This window comes from Neodiprion virginianus, chromosome 4, assembly GCF_021901495.1.
Source record: "Neodiprion virginianus isolate iyNeoVirg1 chromosome 4, iyNeoVirg1.1, whole genome shotgun sequence".
Classification (NCBI taxonomy): Eukaryota; Metazoa; Arthropoda; class Insecta; order Hymenoptera; family Diprionidae; genus Neodiprion; species Neodiprion virginianus.
In genome coordinates, this window is record NC_060880.1 from 37094502 (window position 1) to 37114303 (window position 19802).

The 19802-nt window shown below is 35.8% G+C and overlaps 2 protein-coding genes across 3 annotated transcripts in view; both read left to right on the forward strand.

Annotated features, from left to right (window-relative positions):
• LOC124302903 (uncharacterized) overlaps nucleotides 1–19802 on the forward strand; it is a 592781-nt gene that overhangs the window by 501617 nt on the left and 71362 nt on the right. The window lies entirely within an intron of this gene.
• On the forward strand, nucleotides 1582–11320 carry LOC124302768 (DNA fragmentation factor subunit beta). Of its 2 annotated transcripts, XR_006907767.1 has the most exons (7): nucleotides 1582–2030; nucleotides 2121–2222; nucleotides 5368–5503; nucleotides 7834–8045; nucleotides 8747–9429; nucleotides 10173–10392; nucleotides 10935–11059. XR_006907767.1 is itself a non-coding variant. In XM_046759301.1 (6 exons), exons 1-6 carry the CDS (start codon nucleotides 1956–1958, stop codon nucleotides 11098–11100), a joined length of 1374 nt encoding a protein of 457 aa, XP_046615257.1. In that variant the 5' UTR covers nucleotides 1582–1955; the 3' UTR covers nucleotides 11101–11320. The 2 variants fall into 2 exon arrangements, 1 of the variants encoding a protein (XP_046615257.1); XM_046759301.1 differs by lacking the exon at nucleotides 10173–10392 and having other exon boundaries at nucleotides 10935–11320.

Consider the following 19802-nt stretch of genomic DNA (forward strand, 5'->3'; position numbering starts at 1 on the left):
CTCGAAAAAACCGATTTTTTAAAGCCTCTAAAGCAGGCTCCCCCCTTAAACTGTCGTATTAGATTAAGGCAAATTAGTAAATGCGGGTTTTTCTTTTTCTTATTTTTCGTGAACTCGAATTCTACAGTAAAATACTAACTATTACATTTGACGGTAGAATTTTGGAATCAAGTTTAATTATATTTTATACCGAGGACATTGAACAAATCAAACTCACAATCAGCGCAATTGACATGGTGAAATTTTTCAGGATAGACTTATTGCACTCGATTGAATTCTGTTTGTTTTCATTGTAAAATGATTAATTCAAATATTTGATCATTTATTCGATTTACATAATATTAATCGACCGCGTTTCACTGATTATTTATCTGAACTGCAAAGTTTTATCGTATATGTAACAATAATCGATATACTTGGAATGACCTTTAAATAATTCGATGAACTTGTCATATTACCGGTTCAAAACTAATTCATCAATATTTATAATTAAACTTTCTGATGTTACGATTTCGTCGATTCGAACGAAATGGGAGTCCAAAAAAAGAAAAACAAATGTTTAAATAACGATGCGATAAAACGAGTATTTAAGAACTCCCATCTAAGCGAATTTAAATAAAGTTAGAATATTGAATCAAATTGTAACGATTCTGAATATCGAATGTTTTTAAACAATAACTGGCGAGGTCAGGAATCTCATATATAAATAAAATGAGCTACAATTATTATCAAACGGTAAGAAATGTTAATAATAAAATAACGTGATTTTTCCGACTTCGTTATAATTGAAATTAGGTGTCTTAAAATTTTCCTCTGTACGACAAGAGATCTTTTCTTTTTATAGACTTATTTTGAATTACATCGAACCCGACCTACACTGAGAGAAATTTTTAGTTCCGGTTACCGCTCGGTCCTTAACTATTTTCATTTTTTACCACAATCGAAAAATATAGTTTCAAGTACAAAATGAAAATTAGTTTTCCAGCTGTTACCAGAAAGTCTAGTATCCGTAACTATATTTTCTCATTACTATCACTGTTGCTGTATTTTTTTGCAACCGTTGCGAAAGTTTAATTCTCGTGCAAGAATAAATTGACGTCAAAGCCTTGTTTGGCTAAAAAAGTAGAGTAAACCTCTCAGAAACTGATTTTGCGTTGCAATCACCAAAAAAGGATCGACGATAGCGCAAAATGTTTACGCGTACCTCGTTTTTCGCAATTCCAACAATATTCAAACAGTTTTTTTTTTTTCACGGATACCTGTTTTACCGAATTTTTCTGGTTACTGTAACAAATGAAATTTTTCTCAGCGTACGTCCAGCCGCATTATTCGAACCTCGTTACCAGGGCGATATCGTCCGCGTCTAATCAATAGTAATTAACTATAAGATAGAGAGGAATTTTTTTTTTTTTTGTCCCCAATATGCCAATAATATGGACCGCATAAAAAGCACGAGTATTCGTTCGAAAATCGCGACGCGTTCGAGCGACTTTGCGCGCTGTGCGAGTTTTGCTGGCTAGCAGGGAAAAACGCAGTCGCGCAACGCGACTGCGCAGAGATAAAAGAGGATCGACGATTCCTCTCCAGTCTCTCCTGGGCTCTCCTGGCGTCGCGGCGTCCGTCGCTCGTCGGCGGATCCGTCGGATCATGAACTAGTCGAAGCCCCTCTTAAATCCGGCATCCGGTTCCGTTCGTCGCGTTCCGAAGATCGTTTCAAATTTCCGATGTGAAAAATACTCGGTACGAACGATCCGCGGAGCGATTAACAAGAGTCAGGTTTGGTTGGGACGCGTCTCGCAGGAAGCGAACAGCTGTTCGTAGTGCGTATCGGGCCACGCGTCCGTCGTATACTCGGCGTCGGTAAGCAGTTTCCTAACTTACCGAGCGGCTCGGTTTTTCCCCCATTTCTTCCCGTTCTTCGCTACTTTCTCGATCGGAACGCTGCGGGAAAGAACATGTCCGTCATCGTTGATCGGCTCCGTCGCATAATGAAAGGCGAAGACTCTCGGCCGGTTAACGATGAGAAAGAGGTGATTTAAAACGGTCGCTAAAAAAATTTACATCACTGTATTTGTGATTTTCATTACTGACTGGTATTGTTCTTTCAACCTTTTTTTCAGATCAAGGGATACCGAGTGACAAATGCCGATCGCACTCGGAGATTCGGAGTCGCTTGCAAGAATTTTCAGGAGCTTAAAAGCAAGGCCTGCGCAAAGTTTAATGTGAGTTGTATTTTATAATTTTTCGTATCGTTGATCCGTCCTAAACACTTAACGCCAACTTAATCGAGCCGGGAAATTACCGGATGATCGTTAAATCTGATCGGTTACAAGTGTTCGGGTCGAGTTCCGAATGCAAGTTTTTGTTTTTAGTCAAAACTCGTCGGGATTTCTGGGTTGACGGTTTGTCTTACAAAAAGAAAAAAAAAAAAAACAAGAAAAAATGAAGCATTTCTGGAATTTTGCTTCATTCAATTGAAACCGAATTCAAAATATTCCGAGTGCCAACTTAAGGTATGAAAACAAACAAGTTACAGAACTGTAATCCCGAGTTACTGCGTACGTTTTATGTCATACATATGTTACCTTAAATTAAGAAATACTTGATACTCGTATCACACTGAGAGAAATTTTTAGTTCCGGTTACCGCTCGGTCCTTAACTATTTTCATTTTTTACCACGATCGGAAAATATGGTTCTGGATAGAAAATGAAAATTAGTTTTCTAGATGTTAACGGAAAGTCTAGTATCCGTCGCTATTCTTTCTCATTACGATCACTGTTGCTATATTTTTTTGCGACTGTTGCGAAAATTTAACGCTCGTGCAACGATAAATTGACGTTAAAGCCTTGTTTAACTAAAAAAGTCGATTAAACCTCAGAAACTGATTTTGCGTTGCAATTACCAAAAAAGGATCGACGTCAGCGTAAAATGTTTAGGCGTACCTCGTTTTTCGTAATTCCAACGATATTCAAACAGTGTTTTTTCAACGATACCTGTTTTACTGAATTTTTCTAGTTACTGTAACAAATGAATTTTCTCTCAGTGCAGTTTTCATAAAGGATCACTCTTCCGAGTGTCGATATTTCTTTGTAAACACGTTTTTTTTTTTCCCCCCTCCGCACACAAATTCTCATCAGCATAAGACGAATATTGAGAGACTAGAGATTACGCGATCACGTCCCAGTTTCCTCCCCAGCATTCGGGTGACGCCTGATGCAACCGCAATTGCAAGTGCATAAGCCCGGCCGGATTTGCAGTTGCCGGCTTTATCGAGTGGTCCAAGCCCCCACCGTCGATGCTCTGATTTTTCCAACCCCGTCAATGTAGCTGCACGTGGAACTAGGAACATCCGCTTCCGGTTGCGCGAGTCTCGGTCAAGGTCGATTACATCGACGAATCATCTCCGTCCGCCTAACGAACCTCTGCAAATTCGATTTCAACGTTTCCCCCGAAACTGGGTCACCAGCCCCTTTCTGCCCCACCAAGCGTTGATCCTGGTTTTCGTTTCTGCCCTTGATTTTCAAAGATTTTCCTCAAGGGACAATTTTCACACTGAGGGAAAGATTCGATTTTTTCTTTTTTACGAGATTTGAATGGTTGCTACGTTCGATAACATACATTTAAATATATATATTTTATGTATAAATAGGTGATGGGGAAGTTTCATTCGATCACTTTTCTTTTGCTTACTATTTTATCCAATTATCGTTTTTAAAGGGAGTTAAAAAATACGATTCAATTATTTTTTAAATACGTGTAATACACTTTATGCATGTGCATTTACACGTAAAACTGAAACTTTTCTTTCGTGAAATTCAACCAGTATGGATTTGCTTGATTCGAATAAAACGCGATTGAATTGAAAAATTATAAATATTTATTTATTTATTTTTTTTTTATTCTCACTGAGAACAAGTAAATATCGTTCAAGGATTATTCAGACAATTAAAAATCTGTAATCACCTACCGAAAGATTTTTTTAATACGAGTTAAATTTACTCATATAATGTAGAACGTAAAAATTACCCTGATTAAGATAATCTTATTCGAATTCATTAGTCAATTTTGTTGATTCACAAAGCCGTAAATTTTTCGAAACGCCATTAGACTTGCCTCGATCCTCTAGAAAATTTATCAGGAGCTAGTCAGTCTTATTCGATCCAAACAAACAAATATCTAATTATAGAATGAAGAAAACAAGGAAGAACAAGCAAACATATATTTGCTTGTAAAAGACATAATTTTCATTTCAGTATAAAAACGATAAACAAGATTTATTTATTTATTTTCGAGTTTCATCAGGCTTTTTTTCTGTAATCAATAAATTTTGTGTTTTGTTTTAAGTTTGTTTTTTCGCAACCGATCAACATCGCTGATTAAACAACCTGTCCGATCACTTCGGTTTGTTTTTACATCCGCGTTTCTAATTCATTATAATTCCTCTTATTTATCAGCCAGTTATGAGTTGTTATGTTCCGATTTTTTTTTTTTTGTTACTCGTCCAATGTTTATACCGGAAATTTCACGCATTGCACGCAAAGCTGTTTATTTTTTCAGGGTGACCAACATTCGTAAATTCATTGTAAATTTAATGTCAGTCGTTAGCAATTCACTCTGTATACGATATATTGATATCAAATTGTATTGGATAGAAATTGACAAAAAAAAAAAATAACAGGAAACAAAAATAAGGAAATTGAAAATTAAGTCAGACATTGACTGTCTCGTAAAATTAACGAATTATATTATCAGACAATAATTTATTCTATCGATTCTTCTGACTTCTAAGTGGTATATGTATCATACGGTATATCATGCAAATGATCATCGAGTTTGAGTTTAACGATGAGTTAGAGACTTAAAACTTTAGACACAGCTCAGAACTTGATGCCAATGCAATATTATTCGTTGATTTGAAATAATGAGAAAAAAATAATTCGATTAGCTTGGACTGAGATGAGATCTCGAATATTCTACACACAGAATATGAAAAAGCAGAAAACAATTATTTAAACAATTTTTTTGTTTTTTTCTTTTATTCCAAATTTACAACGTTTTTAAAACGGTCTGAAAAGTATAAAATATTTTCACCCAACCTCACAGAGATTTAAAACGAAAACGTTTCACATCATATGCGGCCCGATAAAATTGTTACCGAACTAATCACGCATGAATTATTTATTTACGCACCTTATATTTTTCGATACAAATCTGCACGGTGTTATAAATCTGTATGGAGCTAGGAGAAATAATTTAATACTTTTTAGTCCGTTTTAAAAACGTTGTAAATTAAGAGAAAAAAAAATAAATAAATAATTCAACTGATTTTTCCTCGTTCTAATTTTTACCTGATTCGAATTCACAGATTTTAAACCCCGACGAGCGGGATAGAGTGACGATTTGTCTCGTCGACGGATCGGTAATCGACGACGAATATTTTCAATCGGTAGAACCGCAGACTACCTTGATACTGCAGCGACATGGGGAGAAGTTTTTGTCAGGTGAGGAAAAATCTTTTTTTCATTTCTTTTCCCGATTTCACTTTTGGTTTAACAATTTTTACCCAGCAATTATTTAGCAATCGCAGGCGAAATCTAACTTCCGCGGACCGCGGATATTGCAAGTTAAATCCGTCACGGGGAAACCGCGAGAACGTCTCGAAATTCTTTTGCATGCAAGTAACGAACGCGAGCAAAGATTCGTGACGATATGATGAGATAATATGCGAGATAAGCTTTTTCTGGTTGCGGATTATTTGATATGCCAAATCCTGCAAAATCCCTTTACCATTTATAATGATTGTCAATAAGACGCCGCGAATTGTACTTTTCGTGAATCTAATAATTTATTATAACCGTAAGCCAAGGAGATTTCTTTGAATATATAAAAATTATATAATACTCGGCTTATAAATAAGAGATGCTTTGTTATCGATACTTAAATTTTTCGAATAGCTTCAATATTTTTGAAAATCTAGTTGATTCGACCCGTTTCACTTAACGATGGCTTATTTTCCGCAGTCACCGAAACTGAGAATCTTTTTTTGTACGAACACTCAGTTCAATATAGTCATTTTTCAGAATTAGTATAAAACAGTATTTCTATTAGAGTGAAATTGAACGAATTTTGACAAGATTTGGAAAAATTCCGAAGCGATTTGAAACTAAGCAGCGATTTCTGAGCTTTTCTTCGTCATTCTGATACCAATTTTTTAAGCAGGTACGTTTCGTAAAATCACCGCTATAGCTTAAAAATGTTTTAATTTAATGAATATTCAAAGTACGCTTGCTTACGGTTTATAAAAAGTGCGAATAACAATGACGCGTTGCAAAATTTGATGCAATTCTCTTTCACCATAATCATATGTATTTGGGGATTTGCATTTTTCGCTGGTAATTAATTAAATAAACACCCGCATTTAGGATAAAGTTCACAGGACACGATGAGTCGCAGAACGTTTGCAATCGCGATTCGGCAAAGTCACTATAATTTATTAACATGCGTCGGACTTAATTTTCGCGTCCGGCATATTTATACAAATAAAATATATATACACATATGTATATATATGCCCAATTGAAATATATCATACGATCCCATTGGATGCTAATGAGAGTTGAAATAAAAAAGACATCGCCGAATGAAACCGATTGATTTTTAGCAATCGCGAAGGAACTTTGTTGTTATTTAATTTTTTAATTTTTTCTCAACCGTTTCATTCGCACTTTTTTCACTGTGGAATTTCTGAGAATCATCGTAGATTTTTGTTCAATCAACAGGAGAATTCGGAATTTGTTGAACAGCGATTTTTTGATTGTTGTAAATTTCAAAAAAAAATTTTACTCCACAATTCTGCTATTGGCAATATCGAAGTATTTAGAAAAAATTCGTGAGAGATGATTTTCGAAACTTATTGAATAATTGTTTGTACGCGCGTTACGACATCTTTGAAATTCATAAGAAGTAGCAAAGACTGTCGGCAAATAAATTCTTACAAACAAAATGGTGAACCTTCGTAATTTTTCGTTGCGGATTCACGATGACGTTGAAATTTTCAACATCGTAATTTTTGAAACGTGTTTGTTGTTGCTTTTTGCGTTTGATGTTTATTTATTCAAAGCCACAAAGTTTGAGAAGACTTTAATTAATTTACGGGTTCTTTGTATGTATAGGGTGACGTATACATGAATTTTTTCAAACAAGTAAGTAGTGTTAAAAAGATTTACAGCAGATTCACATGTCGTTTCTTTAATCAACTCCACGACTCATCATTATACAAATGCTCGGAATATCAAACACTTCAGTCTTATTAAAATGTCACGCATCATCCCGTGGAACACTTGAAAACGTCGAAACTGCCGAAACATCTTAATTTTGCTAGGTATGTGCACATTTCGGCACTGAGAGAAAAAAGTCGTTGAATCAACCGAATTTGCGGTCACAGCTGGCGAAATTAATGTTTATCCGTGTCAATTCAAGATCCGATGGTCTACAAAAATACATAGTTAATTTAAAAAGTTATTTTTCTTATTTTCTCGACAGAAGTTCCTGTCAGCATTTGAAAAATAGCTGAAAACAAAACGCAAGTTTTGAGAAATTTTTTAAAATTTCATACTTTTCACCGTCGTGAAAGACGAACAATAATTTATTGTTTCGGAACACCAATTCATCGGATCCGTTGACAACTTTTTTCAAATTCTATCCGTGAGAGATTGAATAAGAATTTCACCAAAGTTAAATTAAGGAGTTTGAATTTCTGCAATTACTTCGCAGCCGATAATTTTTTCGGACTAAAATGTTACAAATATAATCATTTATACTCGCTTCACAGATGCTGACATATTATACAACACGCTGCGTCAAGTCAATCTCGAGTTCATAACGACCGGCGATGCGATATCGAGATTTCTCACCGAGAATCTAAAGTCGAAGATCGCAGTTTTGAACAAGGCTCTGAACAAGAACAACGAAAAGACTAGACTCAGTTCGAGGGAGGATCATCCCGACTGGTTTAAGAATTTGGAGACGACGGCCACAACTAAAGTAAGAATATTGATGGAAGATAAACAATAATAATTATAATAAAAAAAAAAAAAAAAAAAAAAAACATTCACAATGTCCATGGTCTTTACTTTTACAATTTATTTTACTTTTTTTTCTTATTATTTCATAGATACCGATTTTTCAACCGATTCCACCTGCACGATGAAATTGCTCTAATGCAGTAATTTCAAATTACGTCATGACCATTTTCGCCTAATAGCTGTATTATATATTTGGATAGATCGTATCTTAAATTAGGTTAAATTTACCTATAATATTGAATAAAATCTGAAATTCGAAAAAATTATTAATTCGCTTCGGTTTCAAGGAGGATCGTAATTTTTCACGTTTTCGTTTTTATCCACTCCTGCGTATGAAGCAAGTTCTGGAAGTACGATCGGATGAATTGTATGCCCAGGACTCGAATTATTTGTACGAAAATTGAATAAATAAATAAATCGGGATAATTACCATAAGCTTTCATGCTAGTCTGGCTAAATTCCATTTTAGGCAAAGATAGATTTACTGTTTTATTTTAGTTTGAAAATACATGCAATGAATCACGAGAATGTTCGTAAATCGGTAATGATGATGAGAAAAAAATTGAAACTCTTTATTGGTAATAAAAATGGCCGATAGAAAAAGCAAGAAATTTTTTCGTGAAAAACTTATCAAATTAAAGTGTAATCTCGAATTTCCAGGAGGCCTACATGCACCGCAGATGCCAGGACAGGATCCGGTGTTACCTGTACAAAACGATCGATCAAATAAAGACTTCGGACGTATATTCGAAGAACGAATCGGCAAGGCGTCGTCTGTTGCACGTGATGACGTATTTCAAGCTCCAACTGAAGGAGGATCACTGTTTCGGTTTTTACTTTGACCGAAGTTACGCAAGAGGGGCGAGAAATCGGTTGGAGATCGGCCGATCGATCGGCGAAAAAGAAGAAGAAGAAGCAGAAAAACCTGCGAATTTGAGTTCGGACGAGGCGGATTTCAGCGCCTCGGTTTTTTCCTGCCACCATTTTCACTGTCCGTGCAAAATCGGCGCTGCCTCTGCAGGTTTCTGGTCGCCATGGAACAGCAACCGATTTCTCGCGGAATTTTTCCCGGAGGAAAACGATACCGACGAGACGGACGCCAGACGAATATCTCCCGTTAAAAAAACAACCGCTAACGATAAATCTGCCGATTTATGTCCCTACGAAATCGGCAAAAACGACGAAACGGTGCCGCGATTCGCGCTCTGTAATTCTGACGGTGAATTCAGATGCGACGGCGTCTGGAGCGCCGATCGTTGTGCTTACGCCGATAGGCACACCATCAATCCTTACCGATCATACGAGGAACTGGTTCTCTTTTCGACGTGGAATTTCGACCACAGGTACGCTGTTGCTTGATTTTTATTTTTTTTAATATTCATAAGCATTCCGAGTAATAGACTCGGCGTTTCTTTGTTCATCGTTTAACTTCCGAATAGTCACGTTTCAAGATTCAACAGATTTTTTTCTTCAACGTTACTTACCGATTTTTTTTTTTTTGCCTAGTTTCTTTTCTTTTATTCATAGGATTAAAAATGGATGTTCGGATGACAAAATTTTCGTAAATTTTCTATCCTCGATCACGATAGCAGGTTTTTTTTCTCTTTTTTTTCTCTTAGACAATTATAGAGGTGAATTTAATTTTTTTTCCCGATAATGTAACGTAATTCTGATACTTGAACTTCTGATAATTGATACAAATCTAGACATTTTTTTTTGTTTTTTAAAACTATTAACAACTCGTCAGTTAACAGTGTGCAAAATAAGTTTTTCATTTCTGAGAAGGTATTTTGAAAAGCGATGTAATACGATAACGTTTCGGGGAAGAAATGAAAAATTAATATGAATATTGTACAGCTGACACAGAAATAAGTGTCAGAAAAAATTTTTCCCTCCGACTATTAAAAATGATTATATCACTGAAACAAATTCCTTCAGGGAATTGAAAAATGAGATTTTTGATAACAAGTTTTGCACCTGAAGTAAAATCATAGTTTAATCATAAAGCGAAAAGTAAAAATCTCTTCAATCAACGAATTTGCGTCAACGTTTCCTTGGATCTTATTGCATGATTGTTATTTCATAGAGTTAGACGCTAGTCAAATCACTAGGTCATGGCTCTTCTTACCTACAATCAGCCAGCCTTCCTTTTACGCACTGTGAATTTAACGATCCGTCACTGTTTCGGGCAAATCATCATCCTCGCGTCTGCAGGGTTTGGCAATCCTAACGACGTCTTCTTCTTGGTCCATAATAACTATCTACCGACGTGGCTGCGGGATGATCCTTGACGGACAATGAAATTGGTGAAAGTGAATTGAGAAAAAAAAATAAATAAAAAAAACAATAATTGAATGAAAAAAAAAAAATGGACAGCCGTCAAGGCGTCTGGGTCATGGCCAGTCTTTGTAATCTATATATATATATACAGCCGGCTTATGACCGAGGATTACTCGGCAAAAATATACATGCATATAAAAAAAAAAAAATTATATACATACATGTTCCGCGACGTGTCATGTATTTGTACAGTTTAGTAGCAGTCAATGAAAAAGAAACGTGTCGCAATCTGTAATTTTACACAATTAGCTTGGAAGTAAATTCGTGTTGTAAAAAAAAAAAAAAAAAAAAAAAAAACAACAAACAAACACGCATGCATGTTAAAAACAATGAAAGATTGTAAAATTATATGCATGGTAATTAATATTCAAGCGATGAAACTTGTTTGATCCGGATTTTTTACTTTCAAATTACAGAAACAAGTAACGTTTTTTTTTTTTTTGTTTTTTGTTTTTTACAAATGACAAAATAAGAACGTAACGAAATACTGTTTTTTCTGTACTTTCAGGATCGAGAGATCGCGAACTCTGATACCGAACCTGTTGCGAGCGTCTGAGGAGAAGGCGATAAGTCGTGAGGATCTAGTTCACCTCTACGAGAATATATTCACGGTGAAAAATCTACGACTGGTGCACATAGTTTGTCACGATAAGGGAGCCCACAGAGTTCAATGAGCGATGAGGCGTCGAGAGTATTAATAATATGCAAGAAGGTCGGAGAGTTTGATCGATAAAAACTCGGGCTTGAATGATGCGTATAAGTAAAGTTTACAGATTACATAATCCTGTCTTCTCAACGCGAACCGTTGCAACAAATTACAGCGTTGTATGTATATATATATATATATATATATATATATATATATATATATATGTATATATTAGGGTGTTTTGGGAAAAAAAATAATTTGCCATTTTCCACCCATGTTACACCCCTGAAAAGTTTGTTCAGGGTAAAAGAAAGGCTTTGTCAAAAGACGAGCGTTCTACGTTACGCGGAATATCGCGCTCGGTTGATTTTTCATTTTTATAAATTTTATTTTAAATTTATCAAGTATCGTGATTGAAATTTTTTTTTTAATACTTACGTCAATCGTAATATCAATTTATTCAATCTCATGAAATAGTTGTAATTTATTACAAACTTTCAATTTAGGAGAATAAGATTCACGGTTGATAAATCGTTATTTTATGGATCGTGATCTTTGGGTTGAATATAAACGTCAGGAAAGAAATAATAATCGAAGTGCTGTAACGTGTTTCTTCAGAAATTCAAAGAAATGTGACACTCGTCCTTTAACAAAATCTTATTTTTTTTTTAAAAAAAAACTTTTTAACTGGAGCCACGAACGAAAATAGGGAATTTTTTTTTTCTAAAATCCAACTAAATATATTTATGCGGTGCATGTGATTTTCTAAAATGCGTTACCTGTTATGGAATTTTCGATGTTCAACGTCATAGCTACCGATTAGAATCCACGACAATATGCATAACGCAATATATATTTATTTATATACAATCGTATATGCATGATAAATATTTAATAATTTCCAAATTTCGTCCAAAGTGTCTATTTTTTAATTTGACAAGTTTATTGAGCGACGTTTCAGTCGGGCACCGTTTTTAGGATAGAAAGTTCACATTTGTTTCGTAAAAATGTTCAACGTGACATTACAGAGAGCTGTAAAAATTTTAATTTAACATCCGATTGTCACAATCGCCTCTAAAAATATCTCTTCCTAAATGACGCAAGCAATAAAACCTGAGCCCGAAGATCGTCAATTTTTAGTAATTAATAATCTGTAAATACCGATTTTAATGTCGATGTAAATAGTTTTAGTCAAACGCATTATGGAAATTTGGAAATTACTACGTAAGCATGGTCACGTACTTATAAAAAATAAATAATAATAAATACCGTAAGCCGCGTTATGTGATGTACACGTTTTACTGCGTGCACCCAGCGGATGAAATAGAGCCGGAATTTCACCTTCGCGTTGGTTAGTCATCTCGGTACAAAAACTTACCTCGAAATTTATTCACATTCATTCACTTGGAATCCACTTGCAGAGGATAAAAATCGCAGTTTGGTAGAAAAAGGGGAAGCCTGTAATCTTCTTCCTGAAACGAAGATCCCCGTTCGTAAGTCGTCGATATTTTATCGATGTAATAAATTCGGCAAAGAATTCTTCCTTTTCCTGCGTTAGGAAGAAGATGAAAGAAAAAAAATCGCACGTGCATATTTTTCACCCGAAATTCCAAAGTATAGAATTCGATTAGCTGACTTTGAAGGAAAAAAATATATATATATTTTGAAGTCGAACTTCTCTCGAGTGCTGTAATTTTAATAGAGCGTGAGTAAAACGACGAATCCGTGATCTCGGTAAAATTTCTTATATCTATACGCGATGTATTATATACATATATATAAAAGACAACTGAAGATAAAATATTTCTTGCAAGATTTTAGAGACTGTTATATAATATCTGTAACTGAATTATAAATAATATTAACACGTTGCCAACTAAGAAATTAATGATATATAAACGATAATAATTGTCGCGATAACAATGTTGACGATAATGATGATGATGACATGTTTATTATACCGGTTATACAGGGAGTCAACACAGATTTACATCAGCAAATACATGTTACATAGATTATAGATTATAGTATCAGATGAACTTGAAAAGAGGCGGAAGAAAAAATATCTTCAAAGGTATAAAACGTAACATTGCAAAAAAAAAAAAAAAAAAAAGAAAAAGAAAACAAAAGAAAAAAGATCAAGGCGTTATAATTCTAACTGAAAAATCATTAAGTTCCGATATTGTATAACTTAGACCTATGTATGTATATGTAAAATGCAATAAGTTATTAAAGCAATTTAACGCAGTTTATAAATAATAACAACAACAGTCAACATCTCGTGCAGTTACGTGTCTGTAATTTTACCTATTTAAGCGATGTACGCGGTGAAGAGAAAAAGAGAACAGATTTAAAAAAAAACGCAGTGATTTTCACTCTTTACAGAGTAAATTCCGCACTTTACAAAATACATTTTACAAAAAAAAAACCTGACGTGTCCCTTTCTTCCGTCAATTTTGAGTAACATTTGCTCTTTTATTCTTTCCGTGTATATTTATCGCAACACGCATCGCTCGCTGACCTCGAAAACTGTCGAGATAAATTTATTCAAAAGAAAAAAAAAAGAAACGAATCTGAACAGTCCGAAACACGGAAATATACAAAATGCGTAGCAACAGTGAATAAACCACGAATCAAATTTATTACGCGATTGGAAATAGCAAACGAATTTTACGATTACTGTAGAAATAATTAGGTTTACGTGATTTTTAAGAAAATAAAGAATAAGAAATAAAGGTGTTTCAAGTTATTGGCCAAAAGAGAAAAGAAAACTAAGGTAATATAAATGAATGAATAAAAAGCAACAATATTCGCGAAACGGTGTTACAGTAAATTCTGTACATTATTGGCTATTTTTTAATGGATAGTTATAAAATTCCTTAATTTGCCAAACTGTAAACGAGCTTTGCACATGCAACATTTTTTTTCTACAATCTTAGAATATCGAAAAGCCGCAGAGTTACTCAAATTTACAGAACATTTAATCCTGCATCCATTCGAGAAGAAATTAATGAGCAAAAAAATTAATTATTTCATACTTTACGAGAAGTGGAACACTTTGCAGAGAATCGAGCTGCGATAAACGGTATTTATTCATCTTTTATCGAAGTTCACGTCACGGTATCAAATTATAATTTCAAAGCGATTTTGCTATAAAAGTTGTTAAGAGTTTTACTAAAATTTGGCTCGCCAAGTGTCGATTACACTTTTCAGTAATTTCATTAAAGGAGATTCGTAAACTACGGAAATTCTTTTCGGAAGTAAAAAAATTAATAATACTGGAATTATAAACAAATGACTCGAAAATGATTTCAATAAAAAATCTGCAAGTAGATTCGTTCGATTCTATTAAAAGGACTGTCTTTTGTTAGAATACCCAGATTGGATTTTATTATTTTAATTAGCTGTCAATTCGACACTGCCGTTTGTTGATCACGATCAATATCGGTGCAATAATGTTGCAAAATTAAACGTTTAACAATGCAAATATGATTCGAAAAAAAAGTGTCTTCAATAAATTTACAGAAAACAGTATTCTGAATAAAATTACCGAATATTATCAGATTTTTAAAAATTACATCGAGGCAATTTGAAATTAACGCATCGTTGCACGAACTTTTGTTCATAGATCCATTATTTTTTAATACGAACTTCTTAGCCCGTGTATAATAATTTGACTATGATACTCAATTACGAACGACAATCTCGCGATAAAATTAACAAAATGTTCGAAACTCTTACAGCCAATCAAGCTGCTCGAGAGGCGAAGGCAATAAACCGAATGACACACATTTCGCAAGTCTTATCACGGATCTACTTTCATAGATCTCGGCCGCATTCAGACTCGAATTAGCGCATCATCCAGACCTACAGTAAATCATAATCCTCTGCAATTATCAATCATCCGAGTGATTCTCATCCGCTTATACGTCCACAATACGTAATAGAGAGTACAATATTAATAGATATAGTCGGTATTCCAGTCATGCCGACAAGCCTGAAAACGTCAAGATAACGATCGTGAAATGAAAATTCTTGCCATTTCGTGCAGCTGGGAAAGTTTATTTTCGCCAATTTAATCATTCTCGTGACATATTACGATTATACTTCTTCTTCAGGCGTATAACATCTCGGAATAACCTTATCCGCCTTTCGTATCGATAATCGTATTCAGGCTAATATTTTGCCAGCCTGGAATATCACCGTCTTCATTTTTCTATTTCCGTTATAGTTTTGACTGAAAAAAACCACAAAAAAAAAACAAAAAAAAAAAAAAAAACAAGCAACTGAATACAAAGAAACGGAAACAATTCGACTGACTAAAGTACACCGAGAGAAATTTTTAGTTCCGGTTACCGCTCGGTCCTATTAACTATTTTCATTTTTTACCACAATCGAAGAATATAGTTCTAGGCATTTCGTAATTTGTCGACAAGGGAAGTAAAGATGCGAAACAAAATTATTTCCCGCGTTAATTAAATTCGCATTATCTTGTTAGTACTGTTATCATTATTACACGGCACGTGGTGAAAAAATAAACGGAATAAAAAGAAGAAAACAAAAAAAAATACGCACGCAGATACCGGGTGGCTGACTTCCGTTTGAGGTGATTTACGCCCTCTATTTTATTCCCGAATCTCTTGATTTTTATTTTTAAAGCCCTCCCCCTAATTCCTGCCAAAAGCAGCCCGGTTCCTAAACGACGTAATGTCTGGTCCACACGCACCCTCAAAGATCCTCGGCACGCTTTGTCGTGGCTCCGAGTTGCTCAACTTTATATACATACGTATGTATGTATATATATATATATATATATGTATAAAGATCTAAAGCCACGAGGAGAAATGTGCCGGAGACTTTGACTAAAATGGAAATCATAAAATCGGTAAGGTAAGTATAAAGTGCAATCGTTTAACGAAATACTCAGTTTTTTACTATTCGTATTTATCGAGGATGTCCGGTTGAATGGGGAACAAAAAAATGTGCCGAACGAATATTGAAATTATTTACACGCGCGGCGTATTTTTTATTTGACTTTGGGAAAAAAATTCGGAGCTCGTCAATTTCGGTTAGCAAAATTTATCATCCGGTTATTAACAATTTTAAAATTGTAATCTACTGTATTCAAAAACGGAATTAAACTTGATGCGACAGAATCGGACATACTATACGATTTCCAAATTAACAAAAAAAAAATAAATAAATAAATAATTAAAAAATGAAGGATTAGAACAATTGTATTTACGATTTTGCAATTATTTTCACATGTAATCAGTTTATATTCCTTTTCCTTTTCATCTCCAACGGCAAAAAGAGAATCTTTAAACCGTATTCAACTCGATCGAATTGAGTTTATGATTTCTAAAACCACGGTTGATTCAATGTTTTTCTTTTTTTTCTTTTTATACATTTTGTTTCATTATTTCGTTTATCAAACAGACGCGGTTTAAAATTTTTGAGAAAATTGGTGCAAAGCAAGTAGCGTGATCAAAATGGCGAATGAATCACGAAAAATCTGTACAAAGATTGCTGCTGTCGGGTATCGATTACGAGACTATTCCTGGTGAGTCGAGTCACCTTTAATGTGGATCAGATAATTTATACGCGGAATTGATTTTGTCGACAAGTTTGCCATGTCAACTATATCTATATCATAGATATACCTATAAAGAGGATTCAAAACCAAATTTGGAGCGCATGTATTATATTCTTAACGAAGAAACCACCCTCCCTCTCTCTCCCTCCCTCTCTCTCTCTCTCTCTCTCTCTCTCTCTCTCTCTCTCTCGCGCTCTCTCTCTTTGTCATTTGATCGCGTTGAGGAATTACGCGTGTCTAGAGGCTGTAACGTGAAATCGTACGACATACATCAAGCCTCAACGAGGTGCACGGAGTTACTCGTTGGGATATTGATCGCGAGAGATCAACGATACACGTATTATTAACGAACGAGAACAGGTACAACCCTCATCCACAAAAGATTTCTGATCTCACCGTTCGCGACGAAAATGTAGAAGAGCGACGCGATAAAATAGGACGTAAAAGTTTTTAACCGTAATAACTGTGTAACAAGGGAAGAAATTAGAAATGTAAGAATACACCTCTTTAGCAAAAACATACCGGGACAATTTCTTAAAACTTGAAAATGAACCGCGCATGCGCCAAATTATTAAATCTCATTGGTCGGCCAAATCTTCCCGCAGCGATAATTTTGTCCGCGACGCAGGCGGGCCAACCTACGCAAAATGTCGACGTTTGAATTTTCAAAGAGCGTAAGCATTGAATTCCGATTGTTCTTCGAAGAATCAACTTTCCGACCCGACAACAAACGCTTCCGAAACCTTTCCGAGTCGCTGCCTCGATTATTTGAGATTCTAACCTCGAAAATTCGTATCAACCGCATCGCCGGCAGAAAGAGTTCGACAGCTGAAAACTCGGATTGGCCAGCCTGCGCGAACAGCCGATAAAACTCGCGCATGCGCGGTTCATTTTCAAGTTTCAACAGATCGTCCCGGTATGATACGGAATATGGTTAGAATAAACCGTGGGAAATACAGGAAAGTTTAGAATTTTCAGGCGATTTTGTTACACGTATTTTGGATTTCTGTATATACTTATTCTTTGTGTACCTACTTAGATTCTCTGCATTTTCAAACTCCGCAACAAAAACATTATCGAATCGGCGGAATATGGCGTAAGCAACGTTTTGTTAATGCTAATAAGTACAGTACAGTTTCGCTTGATCGTAAGTAAGAAAATCCGTTGAATCAAACAGACATTTCTTTGAATTGAAGACGGATAAATCCTCTCTCTTTCTCTCTCTCACGCGTACAGCGATTCTACTTTTCAACATTGACGCGAATGTTTGCTAAGAAATGTACACCGAGAGAAATTTTCAGTTTCGTTTACCGCTCGGTCCTTAACTATTTTCATTTTTTACCACGATCGAAAAATATTGTTCCAGGTAGAAAATGAAAATTAGTTTTATAGCTGTTACCGGAAAGTCTAGTATCCGTTACTATTCTTTCTCGTCACGATCACCGTTGCTATATTTTCTTGCAACTGTTGCGAAAGTTTAAAGCTTGTGCAACGATAAATTGACGTTGAAGCCTCGTTTGACTAAAAAAGTCGAGTAAACCTCACAAACTGATTTTGCGTTGCAATAACCAAAAAAGGATCGACGATAGCGCAAAATGGTTAGGCGTACCTCGATTTTCGTAATTCCAACGCTATTCGAACAGTATTTTTCAACGATACCAGTTTTACTGAATCTTCCAGTTACTATAACAAATGAAATTTTTCTCAATCCATCGTGCCTATAAGAACAAACTGGGCAGAACGATCGTCGCAGAGTATCGTAATAATTGCGTACCGATCGCGAGTAGAAACAGAATTCCACCGATAGTCGCGCGTATGGCCTCTTGAAGGTAGAACTTTGAGCCAACTCGATTTGACGAGTTAAACTCATTGTCAGCCAGAGCAACCAGTGTACCGCATCTGCGTTCAAACACACCGACACGGACACAGACAGGGATAAACGTAACCAACTCACCGTTCGAGGATCCTGACTCACGTACGATGGCAATCAGATGATTTAATTCCAAAGACAAACCGCGGTAAGAAGCGAGAGAGCACGCCTCAAGGAGGAACGCCAACCAACGTCGAAGACGCTTCTACGTGAGACTCGGTCTCCGAGTAGAGGGTGGCTTCAATTCCTCTCAATCCGCGAACTCTCGTCAACGCGGAGCAGTCGCATCCTGCGGGGCGATTTTCACTCCTCTCCAAGTTTTACTCGACGTCTGAGCCTTGGTGTGCTTTTCGCTTTCGACCTTTTCGAATTTTCACTCGGCCGCCACTCGGATTGCTTCCAAATAAACGAACGAAGATCCCTTTCGAATCAGAGATCTCTGCAGCAGCCCTCGCGCAAGGGCTGTGAAGTCTGCCGTTTAAGATATACGCGCGTTTTTAATACAGTCTCAGCGTATATTTCGTCGAGGAGTCGATTGTTTGAAAAAAAATTTGCTGGCGTGAGAAATCAGCGAGCATTGATTCCGATATTCGATGCAAAATATCAGCATCGTCCGTCGAGCATTCCGTGTCGGCTTTACCCAATTAGAATTTTACTCTTTTGCGAGTTTGACGTCGGTGAACGATTGACGTGAAATCCTCCGTCGACGATGCTGATATTTTTATCAAACGGCAGCATCGGTGCCGATTGATTTCTCACACTTACAGATTACTCGCAAACAGTCAGTCCCGCGGTAAAATACACGTGTACTAAAAGTCGAGTAAAAATGTGGATACAATTTAAATGACAAACTTCACAGACTTTGCGAGAAGATTTTTCTGGGTTGAAACGGATGCCTGTGCTTTCGATCAGATTTCTATTTGCTTATTCGTCACAAATCCGGACGGGTTATCGTTAAAAAATCGGTAAGATCCAAACTAAGTACCGCCCTAAAATCTATAAAACATTGCAGGGGAAAAGAAACTGTCGTTGTGTCTTACTAACGATATCGCGCCTTGAATCACCTCCTCGTTTCAAACGTGTCGCTACGAGTGACTATTTTTTCCCCTTCAAGATGCTTCTCAACGATCATTAACGAGCCTGTTCATCCATATTTCGAATCAGCCAAGTATTCGACGTTAACAGTCCCGTTGTCCTCCACGCATATTGATTTCAGACTTCGGATTATACTTCGCTTTGTATCACACACACGCTGCAAACT

Excerpts from the sequence above, each read along its gene's own strand:
- LOC124302768 (XM_046759301.1), top strand. The coding sequence starts at position 1,956 with ATGTCCGTCATCGTTGATCGGCTCCGTCGCATAATGAAAGGCGAAGAC. Across the intron at positions 5,504-7,833 it reads TGGGGAGAAGTTTTTGTCAG|ATGCTGACATATTATACAAC; the intron begins GTGAGGAAAAAT and ends CTCGCTTCACAG. Across the intron at positions 9,430-10,934 it reads ACGTGGAATTTCGACCACAG|GATCGAGAGATCGCGAACTC; the intron begins GTACGCTGTTGC and ends CTGTACTTTCAG.